The sequence below is a fragment of the Psammomys obesus genome, unplaced genomic scaffold (assembly GCF_907164565.1).
Source record: "Psammomys obesus unplaced genomic scaffold, mPsaObe1.curated_primary_1811, whole genome shotgun sequence".
NCBI classification, from domain to species: domain Eukaryota; kingdom Metazoa; phylum Chordata; class Mammalia; order Rodentia; family Muridae; genus Psammomys; species Psammomys obesus.
In genome coordinates, this window is record NW_026596064.1 from 15,111,878 (window position 1) to 15,134,654 (window position 22,777).

At 39.8% G+C, this 22,777-nt stretch overlaps 2 protein-coding genes across 3 annotated transcripts in view; both read left to right on the forward strand.

Annotated features, from left to right (window-relative positions):
• Positions 1-15,851, forward strand: part of Kpna1 (karyopherin subunit alpha 1) — a 58,606-nt gene extending 42,755 nt beyond the window's left edge. For both annotated transcript variants that reach the window (XM_055625028.1, XM_055625027.1), the window contains exons 11-14: positions 6,186-6,311; positions 8,002-8,129; positions 11,868-12,046; positions 12,365-15,851. In XM_055625028.1, the coding sequence (XP_055481003.1) occupies positions 6,186-6,311; positions 8,002-8,129; positions 11,868-12,046; positions 12,365-12,552 (621 nt within the window). In that variant the 3' untranslated portion in view covers positions 12,553-15,851. The remainder of the gene's footprint in view (positions 1-6,185; positions 6,312-8,001; positions 8,130-11,867; positions 12,047-12,364) is intronic.
• Positions 15,852-20,661: 4,810 nt separating this feature from the next.
• Wdr5b (WD repeat domain 5B) lies at positions 20,662-22,636 on the forward strand. The gene has a single exon (XM_055624800.1). It carries the CDS (start codon positions 20,901-20,903, stop codon positions 21,885-21,887), a length of 987 nt encoding a protein of 328 aa, XP_055480775.1. The 5' UTR covers positions 20,662-20,900; the 3' UTR covers positions 21,888-22,636.
• Positions 22,637-22,777: the final 141 nt, after the last annotated feature.

Consider the following 22,777-nt stretch of genomic DNA (forward strand, 5'->3'; position numbering starts at 1 on the left):
TATGAACAATTGCTAACGTTTCTCTAAAAGCAGTCCACTAACTCCATAAGCACAGTTCTGTTATATTGAATTCTGTATTGTTAAGCATCTTAACGGACACTGTTTTGCTCATATTTGCTATTGTCAGTATCTCTTTGTTGTCCTATGACTTGTAGCAATTATAGGTTCCCTTATGAAATAACTTTTTCCTAAATCAGTTTTCTCTCTGCTTGTATTTTAGTGGGTCTTAGGAGCAAAATGGTCTTTCTAGTAGTATACTTCCCGGTAGCTTTCTCCTTTTGTATATGCTAAGTCTATTGTAAAGAAGACTCTTCTCTCATAGTTCCAAATGTCCATTCTACTTTAATAACAAGGCACGTCATCCACAGTGAATTGTTTTAGCTATTTATTTTTCTTCCAGATGTATCTGATATATCAGTGATGCCTTAAAATTATCTTTCTTGGCTTCCATGGTAATGAATACTTTGGTTCTTTACTTTCTTTTTAGTAAGCTCCTTTTCTTGTTCTCATTTGTTTGTGGGCATGCTCTAGGGAACAGTTCTTTAGCCTCAGTCTTGATTCTATAACTTCAGCCATCACCATTATGTGCATGGACATAAGAACTGAGAGTTGGGGTTTTACTCTATCAATCAGCCTCTACAACAATTTTGTAATCTCTAAAATGAAAGAAATTAGATTTGTTTTCTTACATGTCTTATAATTATACTGTTTTAAATTCCAGTTTGTTCTTTATGTGAGGAAGCTCATTTTTCCCTTTTTACTTCTGCCTTTGTATCTGCTCCTGATGTAGTTTTTTCTCAGTGTTTGGCTTTAATAGTTGCCTGTGCCAGTAATGCAGGTACTAGCTGGACTCTGCCCTCCTCATTCATTCTGTTTTGTTACTCTGTTGCTGCTCATCCCTTGCATTGTATAGTATAGATGTCTGAGACAAGAGAAAGAGAGCACATATATTTGATTGTATTTATATAAAATTTCTTTGAGACAGCATAATAGGAAATTAATATCATTGACTATCTCCTAGGAGAACTTGGTTGTTGGAGTATAGGAAAAGAGAGAAAGGAAAAGGAGTTTTTTTTAACCTATGCTGTCTTTGTTCATTTTGAGTTCTTAAAATGCTCTATGTCAGTGTATGTATGTGCAAGTGCATGCATGTGCCACAGCTCCTGTGTGGAGGTCAGACAACATCTTTGTGGACTTGATTTTATCCTTTCTTTAAAATGAGTTCTAGGGATCAAAGTCAGGTTTCCAGGCTTATGTGGCAAATTCCTTCAGCTGCAGTGACGCTTGCTGGGCTATTCCTTGGATTTTTGAACCATGTTAATTTATTTACTTGGTGATGGCGGCTGGGGCGGGGGTGTTGATGCACAGCTTTGTAGGGCGTAGATACATCTCAGTGATAAATTGCTTGCCTAGTCTATATGAAGTCCTGAGGTCAGTTTCTGGACCCACATAACCAAAAGTTTCACTCTCTTCCCTGTTCCACCCATGCTCTTTGTTCTTGTCCTGTTTGGTCATTGAATTTTAACTGACCACTCTTAGCTCTGAGCTTTAACACAGGTTTTTGTTTGTTTGTTTTTTGTTTTTTCTTCATCTCTTAGCCCTGTCCTAGCCATCACTTCTCCCATATCTATACTCTTGTTGGTAATGGTTTATTTTTTGTGCTGTTTATATTAGCATCATATATTAGCATTGTTTTCTTTGAAAAGCTTCATTGAACCTCAAACTCTTTAAGTTAGATGATAATCTTTTTAGAAGAGCACTAATCATACTGTATTGTTACTCTATAATTTAAAGCTATATTTCCCATCACCGAAGAATCCTTTTTCTAAACAACTTAAACAGTTATTTGGTCAGGAAGTGGTGACACACAACTTTAATCCCACCAATTGGGAGGCAGAGACAGGTGGATGTCTGAGTTTGAGGGCAGCAAGGGCTACATAGGAAAATCCTGTCTCAGGGATGGGGAGTGTTAGAGAGACAGCCAGCCAGCCAGTCTGTTTGGGCTTAAAGTTTCAGGTAGTTTAACCTATAGTCATTCCACTCTGTATTCAAAACATGACATTCTAAGCCTTCCTTCCTCCTGTGTTAGCCCATTCTGCCTCATTGCCTTCAATTCACAAACAGGGAGCTGAGACTGAAGAAGGATCGTGAGGTTGACCTTGAATTTCAGGTCTGTCCAGTGCCTAAACCCAGGCTCTTCCTGCTAGTTCACACCCAAAATTAAGAGTGAGAAAGAGTCGAGCAGAGGCCGTACTCAGGCCTAACCTAGAAGACCTCCAGGGAGATGAGACTGAGCCTCAGTTCATTACTCCTGAGTTTAGCAGGAGGTCCACTGGGATGTCTTAGATGGCTGTCTCCATTTATGAAGATAATATGATTTGATGTTTCCTTCTCTGGGAGAGGAGCCGTGAGTTTAGTTTCTAGAGAGCCAAAATCAAGGGGTCTGTAACAAAGCAGAATGTTATGGTTCTGAGAATGTGTGTGTGGCAGAGGACCTTTTCCATGTCATGTCTGCTGAGAAGTGGAGGGAAGAGCAGAGGTAACTTGGCACTTGGTTCTTGCTTAAAGACACAACTTAGTGAACTGTTCCCTCCTGCTAGTCCCACCTTTCAAAGTTTCTACAGCCTTCTGAGAGTGTTGCCAGCTGGAGACCTAGTGTTCAAAACATAACATTCTAAGCCTTCCTTCCTTCCTTCCTTCCTTCCTTCCTTCCTTCCTTCCTTCCTTCCTCCCTCCCTCCCTCCCTCCCTCCCTCCCTCCCTCCTTCTTTCTTTCTCTCTTTTTCTCTCTCTTTTTCTTCCATTTTTTAGGCCAGGTTGGCCTTGAACTCACAGAGATCCACCTCTCTCTGCCTTCCAAGTTTCTGGGATTAAAAGCATGCACCACCACTGTCTACCTCTGTCTTGAAGTTTTTCTTGTAGAGGTCTTTTACTTCTCTGTCTAATTACATTCCAAGATAGATTATAGGGGAGTTATTTTAAATGGAATATTGTTCATAATTTCTCTGAGAATAAATTGTTGGAATAAATGAAGTGTCTTTGTTTAATTATATTGAATTTGTAACTTGTATTTTTTTAGATCCGAGAGTGTCCTAGTAGATTCAGTAGGGTTTTTGAAGTAAAGAATTATGTGGTTGGACATGGTGGAGCAAGTTCCAGGACAGCCCAGGCTACACAGAGAAACCCTGTCTCAAAAACAAAACAAAGATTTTTTTTTTTTTTTTTTTTTTTTTTTTTTTTGCATCTGTGTTCCTCCAGGAAGTTGGTCTGTAGGGTTTTGATTTTATTTGTTTTGTTGTTAGTGTCCTTTCCTGGTTTTTAGTGTCAAGATAATACTGACTTCATAGAATGAATTTGGATAGTATTCCCTTTTTTATGGAACAAATGAAGAAGTGGTGTGAGGTCTTCAGTGACGGTTTGATAGGACTCAGCAGTGAATTCATCTGGTCCTGGGCTTTAATAACAATTTCAGTCTGATTGCTTGTAAAGGGTTAATTTTGGTGGTTTGTATACAGTTAGAAATTCTTCTTTTTCGGGGTTGTGCAGTTTTCAGGCACAGGTTATGAAAGATATAAAGCTAGTTGTTTTTCTAATTCTAATTTTGTCATGGAGCTTCAGGGGTGAATAAGTATAGAATATGTTGAGTATTGAAAATATAAAATCTACTGTTGACCTCCATAGCTTCAGAATTGCTGCTCTGTCTATATAGAGGTTTACTGAGATTTATAGACTTCAGGTCTCCTAAATTTTGGAGTGTGGTGTTATTTTATTTGCAAGGCTTTTCAATAATAAATCTTATAAAATAAAAACTTAATATTTGTGACAAAATAGTTTTTAGAAAAGTTTCATTTACTCTTTGCTTTTCTGTCATGTAAGGATAGAATGTGCCCACTGGCTCTTCAGCTTTCTCCCACGTGAGGAAGTAGTAAGAAGGTCCTTTGTACCAGGGAACTGTGGGAAGTAAATCTCTCTCTTATCTTCTCTTTTCCTTTCGTTTTTTTTCTCTTTTCTTTACTTTCTCTTTCCCTTCCTCTCTCTTTCCTTTTTTTCTTGCCCCCTGCCCCCCAAACACAGGGTTTTCCCTATGTAGCCCTGGCTGTCCTAGAATGCGCTCTGCGGACTCAGAGATCCACCTGCCTCTGCTGGGATTGTGAAGAAATTTTCTAGTTTAGTTCGTTGTATTTTTTACATCTACTTTGTGTGTCTTTCTGTGTATGTGTTGGTGTGGTTTCTGTGAATGTGTATGAGTGCACGTGGTAGTCTGAGGATAACTCTATGGGTCCTGGAGAACTGATCATCAGGCCCATTGCCAGCACACACCCTCACCTAACACCAGTCTGTGTTGCAAATATTTTTTCACATCATATGGTGTACATTTTAATTTTAGGATTTTTGACATTTAGTGATTTTTATTAGATGAAGTGTTAATTCTTTGCCTGTTTGTATGTCTGAAAAGGCTTTCAAAATCTTCAGATCAGCCTGAAGTGTGTTGCTTTATTTGTTTTTTTCTGGCTATTTTGTGAGTGGGTTTGTTTGTTGTTTTTATAGTTGTGTCAGTTCGTTGCAAGGCAATTTTTTTCTAATGAATGAATTTCACCCATTTGGGTCATTTAAAAAGCTTGTATATTAAGTAAAACCAGTAGCAATTAGAGGAAAAAAGGATTATCTTTTATTTTCTGCTTATTTGTGTATCTATCTATCTATCTATCTATCTATCTATCTATCTATTTAATAAGTACTTACCTCTTTCTGGAATAGAATCTATTCAGCTGTACAGTAAAGGATTCTTGAACTTTGCACACATTTTAATTTCATAATTTTTGTTTCTGATATAATCAAATTCCTTTGCTTTTGAAAGCTGTTTGATAGTTGGCTTTTTGTTTTGTTTTGGTTTGGTTTTTAACTCTTTGTATCCTGTGGGGTACTTCAGAATCATTGATTTGTTGAGTACAAGGTAGAGAGCTTTTAGAGGTCAAACCCTCTTTGACCTCTAGGAAACCAGCCCTGAAGGCTTAGAATGTCGTTAGTCAGCACCAGAGGCCTACAGCAGACTTTCCCTTCCTTCTCTTTTTGGGATGGTGGTGGCAGTGTTTCACAGTGTTGCCCTGGTTGGCCTGTAATTCTCTGAATAACTAACCCAGCTTTTAACTCAGGAAAGATCCACTGCTTCCCAAGTGCTGGGATTATAGGGATGTGCCACCGTCCCTGGCCCTTATTTCTAGTTGTTTTAAAAGATTTATTCGTTTTATTTTATGTGTGAGTACTCTGTGTGCATGTATGTATGTATGTGTACCATATGTCAGCTTGGTGCCTGTGAGGATCAGAAGGAATCAGATACCCTGGAACTGGTGTTACGGATGATAATGAACCACCATGCAGGTGCAGGGAATTGAACCTGGATCCCGTCTGCACGAGCAACAAGTGTTCTTAACTACTGAGCCATGGCTCCAGCACACGTTATATTAGATGCTATATTATGGTTTTTTTGTGTTTAGTTTGTTTTGTTTTTGTTTTTGAGAGTATGGCTATAATAATCAAGCTACTCTCAAATTCAAGATCTTCCCATGTTTGCCTCCCAAGTGCTTGATTACATGTGTGTACCATCACACATGTCACAGCGTTTGTGAACCAGTTTAATAATCTTAGAATGTATTTCAGACTGGTAATATGACCGAAATGGTAAAGGCACTTGTTACCAAGTCTGGCCTGACTTCGATTCCTAGGGCACATATTTGGAAGGAGAGAACCAATTTCTGCAAAATTTTCCTCTGATCTCCGTGTGTACTGTGGTACATTCAAGCCCATACATGTACATGCTCTCCATGAATAAATGCAACTTAAAAATACTTTATGTATAGAAAGCTATTTTTTAAAATTCCTATGGAGGCTTTTGTTTTTGTTTGTTTGTTTTTTTCCTTTTACATTTGTCTTTAAATGAATTTGTTGAGTTAAAGGTGTACTTATTACCCCTGGGGAGTTAGATACAGAAAGATCCAGAATTCATCTTGCATTATGCATTGAGGTTGAGGCCAGCCTGTGTTACATAGGACCCTGTCTCAAGAGACAAAAACCCAACAAATATCCAAAATCAAATGACATACTGGAACAATACCATAAATAAAACTTAAAAACCTGTTTTTGTTGTTGTTCTTATTTGTGTTTTTGTTTTGTTTATTTTTTTTTTAGGTCATCTTGAATTGCTCAGCTCTTCAGAGTTTATTACATTTGCTGAGTAGCCCAAAGGAATCTATCAAAAAGGAAGCGTGTTGGACAATATCTAATATTACAGCTGGAAATAGGGCACAGATCCAGGTAATACCACAGGACCTTTCTCTCTGTACGAGAGATGCATTTTCAAGACATTTGATTTATTTTCTTATTTACTCCATTCATTCGTTTATTTGTGTGTTGCCTGCCTAACTGTACTTGTCTCATGTGCATGTGATGCCCTTGAAGACCAGAAGAGGGTATTGAATCTCCTGGAACTAGAGTTACAAGCAGTTGTGAGCCATTTGTGGGTGCTGGAAACTGAACCTAGCTCCTCTGAAAGAGCAGTAAACAGCTGAGCTATTTCTTCAGCCTCTTTTTTTATCTTATTATTTATAAGTAAACTTCTTGTGGTCAGCTTTTAACACACAGCCTTCATTATTTCTTTTAAAACTATCAACTTTCATTAACACTATTTCAGTCTAACTTTTCTTTCTTCTGATGTTAGTTTTTGGATACTTAGGCCATGTGTTTTCTTTTTATCTTTAAATATTGGTTTACCAAATATTAAAAAAAAAAGTCTTTGTGTTTTTTCAACTTACTAAGCATTACTTTCTAGTGAGCCCATGTGTTAGATTGTTTAAATTTTTCATGGGCTGTTAAAGGCATTCTGTTGTCGTTTGAGACATTTTGTTAGTGGCTGGATCTTACTCTAGACCAGGCTGTCCTCAGAACTCACAGAGATCTATCTGCCTTTACCTCTTGAGTACTGTGTTTAAAGATGTATACCACCAGGCTCAGGAGGGCCTGTTTTCTTTAAATATGCCCTTTTGCAGAGTCTCTCATTTTTTTGATGTAGGAAATTGTATTAGTCTATATTAGATTTCTCCATGGAGAAAGTATGTTTGGAAGACTATTGATAATGTGTAACTGGAATTGAGTAAAACCATGTCATTCAGTTAATAAGAAATACTATTATTATTTTGAGACAGGGTCTCATTGTGTAGCCCTGGCTGGCCTGAAATTGACTGTGTAAACCAAGTTAGCATCAAACTCTGAGATTTGTCTGCCTCTCCCTCTCTAGTATTGCAGTTAAAAGTGTGCATCAAAATTACCTGTCCCATGTCATTAAATGTATTTCACCTTTATTTGTTTATTGTATGTGTGTTTGTGTCACACACACAGGCAGGTACATACTGTGACCTTCCCTTTGAGCTTGCCACCACATGTGACATTTCTAATGGCTTCCAGGAATTATAACTCTTTGCCAGTTTTGGGCAAGAGCTTTTATCCACTGAACCATCTCTTCTGCCCTGATGAGACTCTTAAGACCACAAACCCCGTAAGAGTATTGTCTGTAGTACTAAGTATAACCCTCTGAAAAAGATAACAGGGCTGTGGGATGACTCACCAGGTAAGAGCATTTGCTGTTTTCATCCCAGAACCTGTAGTGGAAGGAAGAAACCATTGCTGTGTCTCTACATTCACACATATAAATAAATAAATATTCACACAATAATAAAGGATAGCCAAGGCTACTCAAAGAAACCCTGTCTGAAAACAACAAAAAGGTAACAGGAAAACAAACAGTATTTGTCAAGTTAGTTCAAAAGTTATGCTTTTAATCCCAGCACACAGGAGGCAGAGGCAGTTAGAACTCTGAGTTAAGGGCCAGCAAGTTCCAGGTCAGTCAGAGCTGTTTTTGGTCTCATAAAATAAAACAAGTTATAATGGCAGTAATATTTTTACAAATGATATAACTTCCTTGTCCTTTTAACTTTTTCTTCAATTTCAGACTGTGATAGATGCTAACATGTTCCCAGCTCTTATCAGTATATTGCAAACAGCAGAGTTCCGGACAAGGAAAGAAGCTGCTTGGGCCATCACAAATGCAACTTCTGGAGGGTCAGCTGAGCAGATCAAGTAAGTACTACTTGGTAAGATACAAATAAGAAACATCTTGCAAATTAGAGGAAAACAAGTTTAACCTCCCCCCCCCCCATATGTAACCTAAGACAAAAGATACTCTTGATCACTAAGAAATGAACTTCTTGAGTATGAACGTTTAAGTGTGGTCCTTTGGGAAATTGATATCAGTGTTCTAATTAGACTCAGAAGTACATTTAGTCTTTATGATTTATTTAAAAAATATTCTAAGTGTTCATATATGTGTGATGTTTGGGTATGTGTGTGCATGTAAATGCAAATGTCCGGAAGGCTACACAAATCAGATCCTGAATTGCAATTATTTTTTTTGGGGGGGTTGCTATGCCCTCTTTCACTTCTAATTATCTATGAGGGGTTTCTACCCCACTTCAGATCGTTTAGTTCCCAAATAAAAGACACAGACTTACTACATTTATAATAAGCTTTAAAGCATTAAAAGTGGGCAAATATCAACTCTCTAAGCTACTTTGCTATTTCCCAGCCATGTTTCCCAATATTACTTGTCACATTTTTGGTCTCTGGACTCCTTTTGCTCCATCAGGCCAGCCGTCATGACCATGTGCTCATGGTCCAGACTGCCCCATGGCAACTTTCTTTTTCTGTCCCTTTTCTATCCTGGTGGTTCCTACCTAAGACCCCAAGCCCAGGAACTGAAGCCCTATCTACCTCTCTTCTGCCCAATTACAGGCTGTCCAGCCTTTTTTTATTAACCAGTCAGAGATAATTGGGGAACAAAGTTTAAACAACGTTGCTTGGTGTATGTGAGGATGCACTTCTCTGGACTTCAACCAGATCTTGGGGCCCAGAATTTAGCATTTGAATACGCAGAGCACCAGACCAACTTCTGTTAAGATCTCCTGAGAACTGGAGTTATAGGTGGTTGTGAGCCATCTGGATGGGTAATGGGGACTGAACTCATTAAGAGTAGCACATGCGTTTCTGAGCCATCTCTGCAGCCCCTACATTTAGTTTTTAACAGTTGTTTTCTTTCTCTTCAGTTTTTAAAAAAGATTTGTGTGTGTGTGTGTGTGTGTGTGTGTGTCTGTCTATCTGTCTGTCTGTCTGTCTGTCTCTGACTTCGTCTCTGTGTGTACCTCATGTGTGTAGTTTTCATGGAGTCCAGAAGAGGCCTCTTCATACTCTCTAGTGCTAGAGTTACAGACAGTTGTGAGCTGCCCTGTGTGGGTTTTGGGAACTAAACTTGGGCCCTTTGGAAAAATAACAAGCATTCTTAACTGCTGAGCTATCTATGCAGCCCCTGTCATTTTCAGTTTTTGGTTTTTGTTTTTCAAGATACAGTTTTTGTGTGTTTCCTGGCTGTCCTGGAACTTGCTTTGCAGACCAGTTCCAGGCTGGCTTGGAACTCAAGGATCTGTTGCCTCTGTTGTTCAAGATGTACATCACCCTGCCCCACCAGACTTACGCTGTTTTCTAATGCTCCCATGGTGGTTAATGTTTTTAATTTCAGAATCTAAGTGTTCATTACTGGAGTATAAACAGTTGAATTTGTGTATTAGCTTTGTCTTTGATGCCTTATATCATAGACTTTTGCTGTACCTGTTATCCAGGCTTGTTTTGGTCGGTGTGTATGTATGTGTTTTTTCTCCCCTGCATAGACAGTAATGAAACTGTTTTCTTCCAGTCCTGTTTATACATTGTTTTTTCTTTTCTTTTAAAAAAAATACTGCTTACATTTCTTATAGTGTGCAATAGGAATAGTTAGAAAGTATCCCTTTCTTATATTCCCTATCTTTGTTTTCAAATATGTTAGCTGAACATGTCTTGTTAAGGCTCTTTATCATATTTCCTCTATTCTTAGCTTGCTGTGAGGTGGGTTTTTTTTAAATTTATAATTAAGAATGAATTTTGATTCTTTTCTTAATCTCCATGCCATCAGCAGTGATTTCTCTTTTTATTATAAAATGCTACAATGCTAGTAATTTTATGTGTTCTTTCTTCTAGAGATTTATCTGTATTTTGAGTTTAAGTGGTGTAGAAAGACTAGTGTGCCAAGTTTCACAATGATATTATTCACGTGTACGGGTTTCTGCTACATCAGTTATCTCTTCTCTATACACAACTTGAGAGAATAGAATTATAGGGGATTAAATGAATATCTGCTATGAATATCATACAGTAATCTGTCTCATTCATTATATAATCTGGAGGATATATTAAATTCTGCTGGAGTTAAAAAAAAAATACAGCTGTAGATCCTTCCATGAGTTTCATTCTTTTAGTTCATACGACTTGTGTTTGAGAAGTGTGACTACATATAGAAATAGTGATAACATTAACTCATCAAAACTATCTGTGCTAGTTTGGGTTGGGGGCTTAGTTATTTTGCACAATGGGAGGATGAATTGGGATTTCCAGAATCCAAGTAAATGCTGGATGAGTCTGGCTAGGCACCTGTAATTCTAGCCTCAGGAGGCAGATGTTACCCCCTGGGCATGCTACCTGGCCACACTCCCACATGAGTAGGCCCTGTTTGTTTGTGGAGGTACCTGACTTTGATGAATAATGTGGTTAGAATCATCAAGATGGTTCCTAACATCAACCTTGTGCTTCTACATGTACTTGGACATATACATGTAAAACATGAACCTTGGAATACCTCCGAAGGGAAAAAAGGAAGAGCTAGGTGGTAGTGGCACATACCTTTAATTCCAATGCTGGGGAGGCAGAAGTAGGTGGATATCTTAAGTTTGAGGCCAGCTGGTGTACTGCACAGAGAAACCCTGTCTCTGAAGGGAAGAAAGGAATGGAGGGAGGAAGGAGAAAGGAAGGGGAAAAAATGCTATTTTGATGAGTCACTCATACAAGTGGGAAGAATTCCACTATAAAAATTATGAAGAGGAAAAAATAAAATGTTATTAGATGAGCCAGTTTATTTTGTTTTATTTTGTTTTTCTTCTGTTCTTTTTGTACTTTACTTGGAGATAAAGCTCTACAGTTGGAGCTGGCTGGCTGGCTTAACAAGAAAAGCATTTGCTGCCAAGACTTATGACTGGAGTTCAACTCCTGGGCACCCACTTTGTGGAAGCAGAAAATGAACCCTTGTAGACTTTGTCTGATTTCCACATACATACTGTACCACACATACCCCCATTCAATCAGTCAGGGTACTAAAATTGTTTTTATTTTGGGACAGTATTTCACTATATAGTCTTGGCTGGCCTGGAACTTCGTATGTAGACCGGACTGGCCTCCAACTGGCAGAGATTCAGCTGCGTCAGCCTCCTTTATACTGAGATTAAAGACATGCCACCACGCCTGTTGTGCTAGTTAGTTTCTGTGTCAGCTTGATATAAGCGAGGCTTGGTCACTTGGGAAGAGGGAGCTTCAGGTGAGAAAATGCCTCCATTACATTGGTTTGTAGTCAAACCTGTGAGACATTTTCTTGATTGATATGGGAAAGCCCAGCTTACTGTGGGTAGTGTCACCTTGGCAGATGGTCCCGGGAGATAGTATAAGAAAGGTAGCTTAATAAGGGCTAGCCGGCAAGTGTGGCTTACTCTGCTTTAGTTTCTGTCTCACTGTCCCTCAATAGTGGACCATAATCAGGATGTGTAAGCCAGATAAACGCTCCCCAAAGTTCCATAGTTGACAGTTTATTTTTATTTCTACAGCAATCTTGAAGATGCCCCACAGTTGAATAAAAATCTAGAATTAAATATTTTTATGACTTAATTGTTCTTTTTGTTGGTTCAGGTACCTAGTAGAACTGGGTTGTATCAAGCCACTCTGTGATCTCCTCACTGTCATGGACGCAAAGATTGTACAGGTTGCCCTAAATGGCTTGGAAAACATCCTAAGGCTTGGAGAACAAGAAGCCAAAAGGAATGGCTCAGGCATTAACCCTTACTGTGCTTTGATTGAAGAAGCATATGGTAAGACCTTTACTGGAGCAGCTTTTGGCTAAGAATTAGGAAGTAGGACAGAATAGTATAAAAACACAAATATGATAGGCACTGGATGACACAGCTAATGACAAAATTAGAGAAATTTTGCTTCCTTCAGCCAGAAACTGTTTGTCTCATGCATTTAAGATGTTAACTTATAAATTAGCTTTCAGATGTAATAATCATTTCTGTATGATTATGCAATATAAGATAATTTAAGTAGAGACTCTTTACATCATACAGGTAGACTTAAAAATGTAATTACTGAGGTTTTCAAAAAATATTCTTTTTTATTCTTCATTTTAGGTCTGGATAAAATTGAATTCTTACAGAGTCATGAAAACCAGGAGATCTATCAGAAGGCTTTTGACCTTATTGAGCATTACTTTGGGACAGAAGATGAGGACAGCAGCATTGCACCCCAGGTTGACCTTAGCCAGCAGCAGTACATCTTCCAGCAGTGTGAGGCTCCTATGGAAGGTTTCCAGCTTTGAAGCAATCCTCTGCTTTCTTGTTCCTGTGTCACACCAGGCTGCCCAGTCAAGTCCTCTTGTGGAGCCCACAGTCCTCATGGAGCTAATTTCTCAAATGTTTTCCATAATACTATTTGCGCTCATTTGCTTGCCTTGCGCACTTGCTCTCTTACACACATTTGGAAAACCTCTGGCTCTCTGTGGTGGAATACCCTTTTATTACAAGGGTAACCAGAACGGCCCACTCTCTTTTGGAAAAGCCCCTAAGCTTTGGAGATCCGCACTTACATTAGAGTCATGGGAATCTATACACATATTAATGTGGCTCCCTTTTTTGTGGGGGAAAAAACAAAGAGGACTCTTCCTCATTCCGTATAGTGGGGAAAAATGACATTAAAAGATAAAACTAAAATCTTTATCTTGAATTTTACACAACTACTTGGACAAGGGAGATATTTAGACTTGTGTATACGTCAGTACTCTTCTCGAGTTCTTCCACAGTGAACCAACCCTTGGAGTACCCGGTGGCTTGTTCTAGCCAAATTTGCATTAATCCTTATTGAGATGGGATGGTTTTCTTTCCTCTAATGGAGTCATTCTTCAGATATTAAAGTTAAACCATCCACTCCCTCACCTTCAGCCTTCAGTGAATGTGCTTCTAGTTGTCAGGAATGCTGAAGAATTAACATTTGACTTAAATGTGATACTGGCTTGACAGATTTCCTTAAAGCAGAAAGGAGAGGAGCACCTATTAATTTGTATGGCTTTTGCTTCTCTTTGGTTTTATGTTTCTTAGGATTTGGAAGTGGTTCAGTTTTAATGCTGGTATGAAGATTAAAAGTCCTTAAGTAAAACCTTGTTCTAAAATTCAATTGTAAGAAGAACAGGAACCCATCACTTTCTTTAAACCATCATGACTAGAGGCTGTGTTTCTGCATTACAAAAGATACTCAGGCTTTGTGGTCCTGAGCCAGGTCCTGGTAAATTGGAGTTCGCCCTAGGTGCTTTTCCTCTGTGACTGGCAGATGACACATATTTAAATGTTACTTAGGTTGTTTTTGGTCAAGCGCAGCTCTGTTGTGATGTCCTCGTGCTGCACACATGACCCTGCAGTGCAGCACCCTTATCTTTTAAAGCATAACAGTCTCCTCAGTGTGACCTCTAGGCTAAAAGGGCAGTGGTCCAATAACCTCAGTGCCCCTGATTGTATTTCATCTCCTACTAGCACCCTACCTCCCCTAGAAAGAACAGTGCCCACCTCCTGCTTATTTAATGAAGACTGTACTATCCCTGCAAGTGGCGCTTCCAGCACTGTGTTCACTGATCCACATTTGTGCTTGGACTAGAAGGGGAAACAGACAAAAAAGCATAATTGCCAAGAGAACTGCAAATGAGTTCAATGTGACTTCTCGGTGCTAGTTGGCCATCTTGGCTCAATGTTGGGACACACTATCAGAGAGGTTTTTTGTTTTGTTTTGTTTTGTTTTTTAAAGATACTCTATTCAAAATGAATTCTGAAGGAAAAGTTGCTCAGAAAAGTCTGTTTCAGAGCATAACCTTTTAAATCTCTTTAGACTACTCTTCTAGAATTCATTGTAACCCCAAAGTGTAAGAAACTATCTGGAAGTTGCCCTGACAAGCTATTGCACATCTCTGGTAAATCCTGCTGAATGTAAGGGATATTCAGAGCTTTCATACCTCATCATGATGTTATTTAAGCAGCCAATTTATACGACCTGATTTACTTTGAAAAATTCATTTCATTTAAACTAGGAAGTTCCAGAGACAAAGGACATTTATCAGCCAAGAGTGTGATGCATTCTTGCCCTAGTCTTTACTTGTGTCTGTGCTCTGGGATGGACTGTCTGATGTCTGTTATTGATGGAGCAGGCACTGCAGAACTAGTCAGTTCCCATCTGTCCTGTTGTTTTCTAGTGCTGCTTTGTGCTGAGAGAACATGTTAGTTTACTGAACTTGACCTGTACAAGACTGATTCTTTGTAATTTTAGGGATAAAATTAGGTGTTTAATTTAAAGATGAACTTTCAATGTTGCCTTTACATCACATTAAAATATCACTTCTTTGAGAGAAGGGTAATAGAAGCACTGATTCATAGTAAAAATCTTGTTTTTAGCTTTGACTTTTCTTGTGGCTGATTTTTTTTTTAATTGTAAATTGCTGGTAACATGTTATTTCTATAGAATGTTTTAAATTATGTACCTTCTAATGGATAGTTAAAATCTTTGCATCTTATAAATGAGTTTGAATGAAAAGAAATACAAAGCACACAGTTGTAACCCATCTTACCAAGAGCATACACATGGAACTTTTGTAGCAATTTCAGGGTGAGCTAGCTAGTGAGTTAGGTCCATTAACCAGTGTGATCGCTTTTATCTAAAACAGAAGAACTTATCTTAGTCTGAGCAGAAGCTCATGGACCTTAAATACTCTGAACTTTGTTTTTATAGAAAATGATTGTTTATGTGTAAAGATTGGAGTTGGCTAAAGTTTAACCCTAGCAAATTCAGATGTTTGGGAACTGAATACTTACAAAGCGGACTTTTTTTTTCTTTTTCTTTTTTTTAAATGTGAGTGGAATTTTAAGGGGTACTTGTAAATCCTATTTTTAGTCTTTCACCTGGTAAAATCTATTAATTTAGTTTGAATCTTTTGAATATTTTTATCACAAAGGTGTTACTTATTATAAAAAGCATGTTAGTATTTATAACACAAGAAAACTTTCAGTTTTTAGATAGTGATCAGGGCAAAATGGCTTTGTTTTTCTTTCCCTGTCTTCCTTCAGACTTTCCAAGTATGTATTTTATACTGAGAACTTTGGTTTAAAAAAAAAAAAAAAAGCATTCAGAGATTTTTGAGATGTGAAGCTATGTGGTACCTGAAGGAGCAGAGGGTAAATATGATTGAGTGAGAAATAACCTAGAAAGAACATATGCCAGATATAAAAAAAGATATAGGAGACAGAGTTCTCCGTGGAACAGTTGTTCTTGTCACCAGTCAAAGCCATTTTTATATTGCTCTCATCAGTAGTCCCCCTGCTGGAAACTGTTGCTAGGGTTGTTTCTCCCATAGACCAGACAAAGTTATTGAACTCTGGGTGTTTTTCGGCCTTACTGTCCCATAATAAATCTGAATTATTCCAGTTGCTGCTGATTATGCTTAAGAAAAACATATGTAAGTATAATTTGTCAACCAAACTCCCTGTTGTACATGACTACCTACCGGCAACTTTGATTGATTTCTGTAGTGCTAAATAAACATTTCAGCTGTCTGACCCCGAGATGTGGGGCTGCATTGTAAAACAGGTTTTCCTTGGGTCATGGGATTTATTTTATTTCTGATAAATTTTGGGAAAATTGTCACATCAATAAGCAAGCCATTTTAGCTGTAAGCTTTTTTCTTACGTTGGAAATTGTGTTCAGTAATTTACAATAAGAAAAAGAAGTTGCTTTTTGACAGGGGCATTGTTTCCTTTCAGTATACACACATACTGTGTGCTACCTCCTACATTCCAAAATCTGCTCATTTGCAGTTTCATTTTGACATTCTGAAATAAAAATGGCCATTTCCTTCTGTTTGAGGTAAACAGAGTATCAGTTTGCATATAGGGAAAGTATTTTGGGTTACCTTCTTCTATCATCCAAAATTAGTTAAAAGTAACTGGAGACCAGATGTGATTAAGTATAATATATTGATTATAATATAAATGATATTCTATAATCTTTATTGTTAGGAAAGAACAGCTTGTAAGAATGAGTACTAAGATATGCTAATGTTTAGTAAAGTACATGTTTAACATTTTTAAAGTTTCACATTGGTAGAGCTAGAAAGATGGCTCTTCTATTAGACCATCAGTTGTGAAAGGTACTGCTCTTGAAGAGGATAGGAGTTTGGATCCCAGCACCCTTATCAGGTGGCCCGTATTGCTTGTAACTACAGCTCCAGGGGATCCAGAGTTGTCTTCTGGCCTCCTCAGGGACCAGGTGTACACATGGTGTACATGCATATATGTAACACAGATAAAAAAAAATCTTAAAAAGGTTTATTCAAGGTATCAAATTACTACTGTTCATAAGATCACCTGGAGGCTTGTGGTAAGAGAGAATTAAGTAGTATTAGTGGAGTTGAAGTTCTGTTTTCAGCTAAGAGTAGATAGTGAAATTTCTGTTTTCCTTTAGTTCAAATAAAAGCAAATCATGTTCATTTAGTGTCTATTTTGTGCCAGGTAATTGGCTAAAGGCTTTCCCTCAATCAGTCCTCTAGTTGCTTTTTAGGATGGGTATTTAGCACTGCGTGATAGATGGCAAGGTCAAGACTTAATAGGTTACATCACTCCAGTGTCATAATTCTAAAAGGGTGGCTGTCCAGAAGAGAAGAGCTTTACATGTTCTTCGTGGTCATGCAACATTTCTGTGCCCGTGAAGTCCTGCACTAGATTTTTTAGTAGTTATCAGTAGCCAAGTGTTTTGCAGTGGACCATCCTTCCTGACTGTTCCTCATCAGCAATACTTTTAAATGGACCCATATCATAGATCACAGTTGCTATTTACATAGATAGGTGAATTGACCCCGTTTCCAAGCATTTTTCCCCTTCTGTAGTACCAAAATTACCTACAGCCAGATAAGTGTAACAGCGGTTTAGAAGGAATTCAAGTGACTGATTATGAATTTTGTGACAGAAGTGAAAATATAAAAGGTACTGCCACTGGGAACAGCTTTAATGTACAGAATAATTTCTTGGAAGCAGCACCATGGGTATAAAGTTAGCACTGCCTTCTTAAAAGAAGTAGATTGTCCTATAGACCTCTTCATTTCAGCTGTTGGGCATTTCCTACCTCAAGAAAATTTGACCATCTTGTGCCCTTTCCCAAGAGTGTTTCTACACTTGGTTTGGAATGGCGATTGATTCTTTGTACTTAATGCACTCTGCCAGGCCATGAGTGAATGCTTTGCACATAGTAAATTTTCAATAAATAATGAGGAATATACATCTGTGATAGTAATGGGTATTTGATTACAAAAGAAAATTCAGAGGATTTCTTTCACGCATTTGGCTGAAACCAGAACTGACAACTATTAAAGCAAATGTCTCAACATAGTGTTTCATTTGTAGTTACCATTGAGGACCTGACATTTACAAAAAGAAACACTGTCAAATGCCAAGTCTATGACAGCAAAACAGTAAGGGAAAGAAGAAAGGATACTGATGTATTCTGCGAGCTAATACATACCTCAGTGCATTTGACACATGTTAGATAACATCTTATTAATCTGTTCTGGCTTCGTTTAAAGCTGTAGAAATTTTGTTAATATAGCCAGCTGATGTGGAAGTAGGTGGTCAGGCTGCTGAGATTTTTCCATTTTTACATACTGTGTATACTGCAGAGAATGTTTTCTTTATTCCTTCAGGCTTATGTGACAAATGAAAACCAAAAGTTGATACATTTCTTTACAATGTGACAGTTCCACTCTCCCTTTGAAGTTTACTGTCTAGGTACTTTTGTGAAAAGTGAGTTTAAATCAAAACAGCTTCAGTTCTTGTAAACTGTTAATTCATCTGCAGCACAGAATTACAGAGTGAGTATACAGATCTGCTACAAAGCTTGAATGATTTTTGACCGTTATTTACCTACATGGGGGGGCAGTATTTTTTTAGATAGTGTCTCCTGGGGCCCAGACTGGCTGTAACTCCTTTATAGCTGAATTGGCTCTTTTACTTTCATTGCTGGAGAGCTGGGATTACAGGCAGGCACCATGCCTAAGGACTAAACTATACAGCTTTGTGAATACAAACAAGCAATCTGCCTATTGAGCCACATTCCCAGCTTGATCTACATTTGAAAATTACTAAGTACACAGGTGACTGCAGTGCTTTTGCACAGAGCAGTTATGCTTTACATATCTTTATCCATACTCAGCCCAGGGAAGCCAGTGGAGTGCAGAAGAGGGGCTGTAGTGAGGTCACTGCCTGATCAACCATCTGAACTAGGTAGGTGAGGAGAAAAGCCCAAAAGACCAGTAGTGGGGACACAGTAGTGCAGGGCTTAGGAGTGGCCTGGTTAGCAAGTTGTAAGCATAGCATTTTACAAGGGTAGCATGATTATCACGTGTCCTAGAAGTCACCACTGATATCTGACTTGCTGAAGATGATACTTTTAAATTTATGGCTAAGACAGCTCCCTAGTTACTTGTGTCATCTGCTCTTAAAAGATGTTCAGTTGTAGGTAATGTTCATGGCAAATGTCTTACTCAATCTAAATAGGTTTTCCTGATATGGCAGAGGCTTGGGAACTGGATTTATAGTCCCAAGAGTGGCTTAAGGAAGCCAGTGAGAAGAGTCTTGAGGAATCACCCACGGACACACAGTTTTTTTTTCTTTTTTTTTTTTTTAAGTCAGTTTAATTTTGTTTAGGAAGAATTGAGGAGCAGGGAAATAGTATATTCTGTTCACACAGCCTTTTCTTTTTTTAGGTCCCTGATGCTGTTTATAAAGGAGGTATCTTACACATCAAAAAGTGGGTTTTACTCCTTTCAAAGTAAAACTATCTTACTCTTACCACCATATCAAATCTATGCACCTTTTTTCCCCTCACACTTGGGCTATGAGTGTAGTGAACTGGGCACTATTGCCACCATCCTGTTTTAGCTCCTAGGTTGCACCCATCTTCTTTTGGCTTCCCAGTACATATTAACTTGCATCAAAGCCTAAAATTTGTTATGCAATGTGCTTTTGGATGAGTTCTTGAATTGATAGTTTCTCACCACCCGCACCCCATCAGAAGTCACTGTAGTCCGAGCTTTACAAGTGGTTCAGTAGTTAAACGCACACCTACATGCAGCCATTTGTGGTTCCAGTTCCAGGATGATCGGATGCCCTCCTCTGACTCTGAAGGTATTGAATTCACATGGTACACATATGTGCAGACAAAACCATACACCTAAAAGCTGAGTTAATGATAGTCCATGCCAGCGGGTATGGTGGCACATGTCTGTTCATCCTACCTCTGACAAGGCTCGGCTGGTCTGCAGAATGAGATATCTCCACAAAGAAAACCGGTGGTTCAGTGGGTAAAGAGACCTTCCAGTATGCCTGGCAATCTTGACCGCCCATAGCTCCCTCACCTCATATGTTAATATTTTATTTTTGAGACGGTTTCACGGTGTAGCCCTGGCTGTCCCCCAACTCAAGATTTCTGCCTGACCCCACTTCCGGGGTCTGCACTGCCATTTATTTTCTTTTTAAAAGCTGGAGAGGGAGCTCATCAAGAGCATTTGCTGCTGTGCCAGAAGACTTGATTCGTACTCAAGACCGGACGAAGATACAGTTAGGCAGTCAGGCGTGACAGTAGTCCTGTAATTCCCAGTACTCTGGAGCCTCGGGCAGGATCGCCTTAAATTCTAGCCCAGTCTGGGATACAGTGAAACCCTAGCTCAGCCCCGGTCCCTGGCTCCTCATGAATAGAACTAATGGCCTACACCTGCAACCCCAGCACTTGGGAAATGGGAGTTATCGGGAGGAAGGGTTCCAGGTTGGACTGCGAGACGGTATCACAAAGTACCAGTGAAAAAGGATGCACTGAAAGGAAATGTTTCCGTAGCGCTAAAGAGGGTAGTCGCACGCAGCCTTGCCGTCTTGAGAAGACAACCTTCCCACCAACTTGTCCTCCAGAACCAGGATAACTGTTTTCTACGCAAGCATAAATGATCTGGGCTAAAAACCAAAGGTTTGCTGGTTTTTCTCACCATAACTTTGGGTTTTAACAGACCGCTAACGGATGTGGCTCTGAATGTTTTCTAAGCGTCTATAAAAGATTTTAAACTACAAGTTTTACGACCTGCGCACTGGCTCTGCGCCAGTCCCCTGGCCACAATAAACCCGTGGTATTCGAACTCAGCGTGGAGAGAAGGGCGCAGAGGCCAGCAGCGTGCACTGCCTTCCTGAAGGGCCCGCGGGCCGCGCCCCTTCCTGCACCCTCCTCTCCGGGGAGAAGCCAGGTTCAGCCTGCGCCAGCCGTTCCGGAGGCCCGGAAGCAAACGCCGGTCTCCTTCGGCGCGTGCGCCGCCCGCCAGGTCCCATTGGATGTGGGCCTTCCACTGCGAGTCCTCCCGGGCTCTCCGCGAGGTGGCCTGGTCTTTTAGCAGCGTCCTGCACCAGGACCCATGCGTGGACCAGTGTGATCTCTGATGCTACCGAGAAAGCGAGAGGGGAGTGGTCCGTATCTTGCCGCCGGTTCGGTACCGACTCTAAAGACGAGTCCACGTTACCGTCAAAACTGTGCGCCTTGGAACGGCAAGTTTATCTTCTGTAAGGTTCGGGGCCGGACGCCTGCGCAGACTGTGGCGTCCGAGCCATGACGTCCGAGCATCTGCCAGCAGAGGGAGCGCTGTCGGCCCCCCCTGGCCCACCTCACAAGGACGAGCAGAGAAAGCCCAACTATACCCTCAGACTTACTCTTGCTGGGCACTCGGCGGCCATCTCGTCAGTTAAATTTAGTCCAAACGGAGAATGGCTGGCAAGCTCCGCAGCTGATACACTAATTATAATTTGGGGAGCATATGATGGGAAATGTCAGAAAACGCTCCGTGGTCACAGTCTGGAAATATCAGATGTTGCCTGGTCTTCAGATTCTAGTCGTCTCGTCTCCGCCTCAGACGATAAGACTCTAAAATTATGGGATGTGAGATCTGGGAAATGTTTGAAGACACTGAAGGGGCACAGTGATTTCGTCTTCTGCTGTAATTTCAACCCACCATCCAACCTCATCGTTTCCGGATCTTTCGATGAGAGTGTGAAGATATGGGAGGTGAAAACGGGAAAGTGCCTCAAGACTTTGTCTGCTCACTCAGACCCCATTTCTGCCGTACAGTTCAATTGTAACGGGTCCTTGATAGTGTCAGGGAGCTATGATGGTCTTTGTAGAATCTGGGATGCTGCATCAGGCCAGTGTTTAAAAACACTCGCTGAAGAAGGTAACCCTCCCGTGTCTTTTGTAAAATTCTCTCCAAATGGTAAATACATTCTTACCGGAACTTTGGACAATACTCTTAAACTGTGGGATTACAGCAGAGGCCGATGCCTGAAGACATACACGGGCCACAAGAATGAGAAATACTGTATATTTGCCAGTTTCTCCGTTACTGGTAGAAAGTGGGTTGTTTCTGGGTCAGAGGACAGCATGGTTTACATCTGGAACCTTCAGACGAAAGAGATTGTACAGAAGTTACAAGGTCACACGGATGTCGTGATCTCAGCAGCTTGTCACCCTACAGAAAACGTCATTGCCTCAGCAGCATTAGAAAATGACAAAACAATTAAACTGTGGACCAGCGACTGCTAAGGTCTCCGGCAGTCGATGAGTAAAGCCAGATAAAAACAAAATTGAAAGGGTGTAGTCTTAATTTTTGGCATGGTTTTGTGGTTCTTTTCAAATTTGTCTTTGATTCGTATGGGTTTGAGACATTTTAATTTGCAAAATGAGACCACTGTAAAAGCAAGTCTAGGACCTAGGGCTTCTGATTCCTAATCTCGAGGCCTGTTGGGAATCTCTTATGTTCACCTCTTTCTTTCAGTAGCTTTCCAGAGGGGGAGGGTTTTTTGAGTATCCAGAAGGTTGGCAGAACAGGATGACTGAGGGGAGGAGGGACTTGCAGCTTCTGGTTTGGGAGGCCATTAATTTTAAGGACACTGACAAAAAGACAGTGAGAGGATTGGAGATGTTATTCTACAGATGGGACATCAAATTGCCAAATTAATCTATCAATTTGGGGTCATGGTCAGGTTTGTTTTATGAATCTTAACACTCATCATCATGTGTGTTGTGAAGGTCAGAGGACAACTCTCAGGAGTAGGTTCTCTCCTTCCATCCCGGGCTCCAAGTAGTGAATTCAGGTCAGGCTTTTCCGGTAGGAGCCTTTATTCACCAACTCTTACAGACCCTTAAATTAAAAGATTCTTAAATTTAAAGAATCTCAGATTGTTTTTGAGACAGGGTCCTACTATGTCGCCGTGTAGGCCTGGCTTCCAGTAAACCAGGGTGATCTCCAACTCATAGAGACCCACCAGCCTTTGCCTCCTCAGGAAAAAAAAAAAATCTTTGTAAGTACTTTGTTGGATCATGCCATTTTGTGACTTTTCAGGCAAATTACATGTCAGGTTGGACCTCTTAACTCCCGCCTAACATTCAATTCAGAAATCATCTTACAAATAGAATGGTTGCCTGTCTGCTGC